Consider the following 5,222-nt stretch of genomic DNA (forward strand, 5'->3'; position numbering starts at 1 on the left):
AGCTCATTGGAGAATGGCAGGGCCCATGACTCACCCAGGCCCTGAATCCTGGCTGATTGGAGAATGGCAGAGCCCATGATTCACCCAGGGCCTGGGTCCCTGTGAGTTTGTGAGTGAAGAAGGTGGGAAGGGTTATTACAATCCTGCAAATATTATAAACAAAAGTTTGATAAAACTAGCAACCTGTTATTACACGTACAGTATAATCCAGATTTTCACAGAACAAAAGATTTGTTACATTTCAGCACCCACAGGTCTTCATGAATACAACTAGAGTTACGATGATGTTCTTGATGTAGAGGATTTATCCCTCAGAGACATTGGGTTATATTATGAATTTCTGCGTAATCCATCTGTGTACTAATTTAGTACAGTACTACTAATGAGTATTAGGGCTCTGTCTGTGTACTATTAAGAAAGTTTGCTGAATGTTTTAAACTGTACTTGTCAGTTTCTAAACAAGAAAAGAAAGAAAAAACTGGTGCGCTGATGAAATAGACCCTAGGAGTGATTAATCCAAAGAATGAATAAAATGAATATACATATATATATGACTGGAAAATAAAATTAATTTAACAAAAAAATGCAATTAGAATGTAAATATGAACAATATAAGTATAACACATCAATGTGTGTGACATGAACCAATGGGAGTAAATCAATGGGTGCAGTAACAGCCTGATAATGTGTGAAATGGCTTCGTCAGGGATATTGGCGAAACACGTAGGAGGAGGAGTTTCCAGTGGGTTACGGTGTGAGACTGAGTGGCCACCTCTGGAAACTCCCCTGCTATCCTTTGAGGAAATCTCACGAGAACGCGAGGAGAAGCATCACGTGATCGGAAGAGTCAGTGTGTGTGGAGACACCGGCACAGAGGGACGCGGGTCATCTCTCCTTACAGCTATGGGTCTCTTAACATCACACGAACAATCTGAGGACTGTGACACCGTGAGGAAAGGACGCAGGGCGTCCGTTCAGGAAACGGTGTGAGTGCTTCATGCAGGAGAGAGCTGGAGTGGGGCCCTATTGTTTGTAAATAAATTGTTTGTACTTGAGAGCGCTCTCTCTCTTTCTTTCTTTTCCTTATCCTTTATCATATCCCATTGAGAGCATATCATAGCTCAACAGTCTAAAGGAATTGGAATCGTGGATTATCTGAAGATTGCACTCAGCTGATACCATTTGCTTTCTGCACGAATTGAATTGACATCCTGTTATTTTTCTATCTACTGTGACTTTATCTCTCTGGGTGAGAGTCTGTGCCAGCTGCAGGGAGAGTATTAGACATTATTTGTTCAGACGGTAATATATGTGCATCTTTTTAATTGATTAGTTTATATTGTATAGCGCATTTCTGTTTTTTGCTATATCCAGTGGGTTACGTTTGATCTGGGAGAATACACACTAATCCTGTGTGCCCCCTGAAACATAGCAGCCTGACTACAAGTTTGAATTATCAGGACGCAAGCCGCACCACGTTTCCAACATCTATGTGTAGTGGCATGCTCCAGAGTCATACCGGTTGAGACGCTGGAGATCGGTAGCCTGACATCATTTCCCGTGAGCCCTGAGAGGAGATAGCCAGCACTAGCCAGCCGCGAGTAAGCAGCGTGTATGCAAGGGAACAACCCGACTGAGGTAAACACCCCAGGAGACGCTCCCCAGCTGAGCAGCAGAAATGACCCGGCAACCACTCGGCAAGCTGGTATTAATATTTCATCCCCTTAAAGACCACAGGCTCACTTGGAGGATAGCGCACAGACTACACCACCACTTCTGGCACATCGGCTCGTTGGAGAATGACCGAGCCCATAATACACCCAGGGCCTGAGTCCCAGTTGGAGGAGAGTGGCAGGGCTCATGTCTCACCCCAGGGCCTTGTTCCTGGCTCATTGGAGAATGGCAGGGCCATGATTCACCCAGGGCCTGGGTCCCAGCGAGTTTGTGAGTGAAGAAGGTGGGATGAGGTATTACAATACTGCAAATATTACAAACAAAAGTTTGGTAAAATTAGCAACCAGTTATTACATGTATAATCCCGATTTTCACAGAATAAAAGATTTGTTACATTTTAGCCCCCACAGGTCTTCATGAATACAATTAAAGTTCAGATGATGTTCTTGATGTAGAGGATTTATCCCTCAGAGACATTGGGTTATATTCTGGATTTCTGAGGTATCAATCTGTGTACTAATTTATGGTAGTACTATTATTAAGAAAGTTTGCTGAATGTTTTAAGTTGTACTTGATAGCTTCTAATTTGTATTTATTTTTATAATTCTTGTTATATTTTTAGTTCTATAATTCCATGTGATCCCTGCCCAAATCTATCACTAATGCTAGAGGAGATTAAGAGTTTTGAAATACACTGATTGATGGATATTTCCCTTAATGTCAATATACTGTAACTGCAAAACTACAGTTTATTAGAGGAATATTTACTGCATCTACTCTATCTTACATTGTTGTTATTTTTACTGTGTTGAACACAGCCTGATACAATTGACCTACTGTAGTTTATCTCATGCAACTCAAACTATGTTTGTAGCCAAATACTGATAAATTTCCACAGGGCTGCCTGGATCTCCTTGTTCCTCAGAGTGTAGATGATGGGATTGAATAATGGGGTGATGACTGTGTACAGAAGAGACGTGATTTTCATTACAGTCAATGACTGTCCTTTGGATGGAACCATATATTTAGCAAACAGTGTCCCATAATATGAGCACACAACGGCCAGGTGAGAGCTGCAGGTGGAGAAGGCTTTCTGTCTCCCAGTGGAGGAAGTTATCCTGAGGATGGTGAGAAAGATACAGACATACGTCAAAATGATGAAGACAAATGGAAAGACAATGACAGGAACTCCTAGAACAAAAACTACAGTGTCCACAATGAATCTGTCTGAGCACGAATGTTCTAAGAGAGTTGTGGTATCACAAAAGAAATGATCAATGTCATTGGGGTTACATAATTGAAAAGAACAAACACAAATAACTATATTTAGTGTTGCCATAAAACTTAAGAACCAAGACCCGAAAACCAATTGGAAGCAAAGCTTAAAGTCCATAATAGCAGAGTATCGCAATGGGTGGCAGATGGCCAGGTATCTATCATAAGACATCACTGTAAGGAGGAAACATTCAGTACCTAATGAGAGAGCAAGTAGGAAATATTGAGTGATGCAGCCAACGAGAGAGATAATGGCCCCTTCTGCCATTATTATGTATAGCATGTTAGGCACAATATCTGTGGTTAGCAAGATATCAGACAGGGACAGGTGACTGAGAAAGAAGTACATGGGTGTATGGAGCTTGTGACTGGTTGACACCAAGACAATGATCAGGACATTTCCAGCTAAAGTGAAAATGTATAACAGAAGGAAGACAAGGAAGAGTAAGATCTTGAAGTTGTGAATGGCTGGAAATCCCAGAAGCAGAAATTCTGTAACTGTGGTCTGATTCTCCCGGAGCATTGTGGGATGAGATGAGGAAGATGAGATCTTCTTATTAAATATCAGTTCTAGTGCTGCAAGGAGAAAGTGTGTATTAAGACACATAAAATAATTAAGACATAAAAACTCCTGATCTATTAATGGTACAGAATGTAACCTATTCTATATTTAAGTAATAATCCCAGAAGAACAGGGCATTACTGGTCAATAATGCCCTGGCTGGAAGAGTTGAAGGCCTGAGGTGAAGCCGAGGGACTTTAACCCAACCAGGGCATTATTGGCCAGTAATGCAATGTTCTGAGGGATTATTACTATTATAGGCTAAGTGTAGGCTTATTTAAAAAAAAAAAAAAAATTCATAAAAAAGATATTTTTTTGTAGTCATATTGATTTTTATCAGCATAGTTGTCTACATTCTTTGGTTTTACTGCAAGTTTATTAAAAGGAAATTGTACATACACACAAACTCTGCAACCCCTCTCTATATACACAAACACTCTGCAGTCCCCTCTACAGACTGTGCAACCCCCTCCTCTACATCCACAAAACACACAGCAGCCCTCCTCCAACCTGTACATTCACCAAACACACACAACACACAGCAGCCCCTGCTCTACACCAACAAAACACACTGCAGAAACACACACTCCAACAAAACAGACTGCTGCCCCCTCTACATCCATAAAACACACACCAGAAGCCCCCTTCTACAACCACTGCAGCCCCCATGTAAACCCACACACTGCAGACACACACACACAAAACACTCTGCACTCCTCCTCCACCCACAAAACACACACTGTAGACACACAAAAACCAACAGACTGGCAGCTCTACCTCCATAAAACACACACTGCAGACACACACACACACAAAATACTCTGCACCCCTCCTCCAACAACAAAACACACACTGCCATCCCCCCCCCTCTGCACCTACAAAACACACACTGCAGAGATAAGCCCAAATCAACAAAACAGACTGCTGCCCCCTCTACATCCGCAAAACACACACCAGTAGGCTCCACTTCTACACGCACTGCAGCCCCTTGTAAACCCACACACTGCAGACACACACACCAACAAAACACTCTGCACCCCTCCTCCACCCTCAAAACACACACACTGCAGCTCCCCCTCTATACCAACAAAACACACACACAGCAGACACACACCAACAAGACTCTGCTGCCCCCTCTACACCCACAAAACACCCAACAACAGAAGACACACACTAATAAAACACTCTGCTGACCCCCTTTACATTCACAAAACACACAAAAGACACACAAAACTTTCCCCTCACTCTCCTGTGTGGAGCTCTCTGCAGGCAGGGTGGGGGAGGAGTCAGTGCCTTGCTGGTGGCTTCTGTCCAATCACCTCCCTTGTCTAAGAGCAAATTTCACTCTTTGTGAATGAGAACTGAAAGCTGGTTGACTGAAAAACTTGGCAAGCTTCCAAAAATTCCAGGCCATTACTGATTGGATATTGCCTGGAAATTTAACCAGTCAGAGAGCAGGGATTTCAATAATGACCGGAATTTACAAGCTTTAACCATTAATAGATTGTAAAACCTTTTTTATACACATACTGTATATAAACAGATTTGAGATAGAGACAAACATGGAAAATATGTTGCAATAAAAAGATAAGAAATAATGTAAACTATCTGGTTAGGAATTGAACTTCAAGACCAGTCTAAAAAGTCACATTTACAGTCATGTCCATAGCACATTAATATAACGAAGTCTTGCACATCAACATCTAAAGCG

The 5,222-nt window shown here is 41.9% G+C and overlaps 1 protein-coding gene across 1 annotated transcript; it reads right to left on the reverse strand.

Moving 5' to 3' along the window:
- Window positions 1-2,399: 2,399 nt before the first annotated feature.
- Window positions 2,400-3,472, reverse strand: LOC142471381 (olfactory receptor 5V1-like). Its single transcript, XM_075578189.1, has one exon. The coding sequence runs from the start codon at window positions 3,470-3,472 to the stop codon at window positions 2,537-2,539; it is 936 nt and encodes a 311-aa protein (XP_075434304.1). The 3' UTR covers window positions 2,400-2,536.
- Between the last annotated feature and the right edge of the window lie 1,750 nt (window positions 3,473-5,222).

This window comes from Ascaphus truei, chromosome 20, assembly GCF_040206685.1.
Source record: "Ascaphus truei isolate aAscTru1 chromosome 20, aAscTru1.hap1, whole genome shotgun sequence".
Lineage (NCBI taxonomy): Eukaryota > Metazoa > Chordata > Amphibia > Anura > Ascaphidae > Ascaphus > Ascaphus truei.

Excerpts from the sequence above, each read along its gene's own strand:
- LOC142471381 (XM_075578189.1), bottom strand. The coding sequence starts at position 3,472 with ATGCTCCGGGAGAATCAGACCACAGTTACAGAATTTCTGCTTCTGGGA.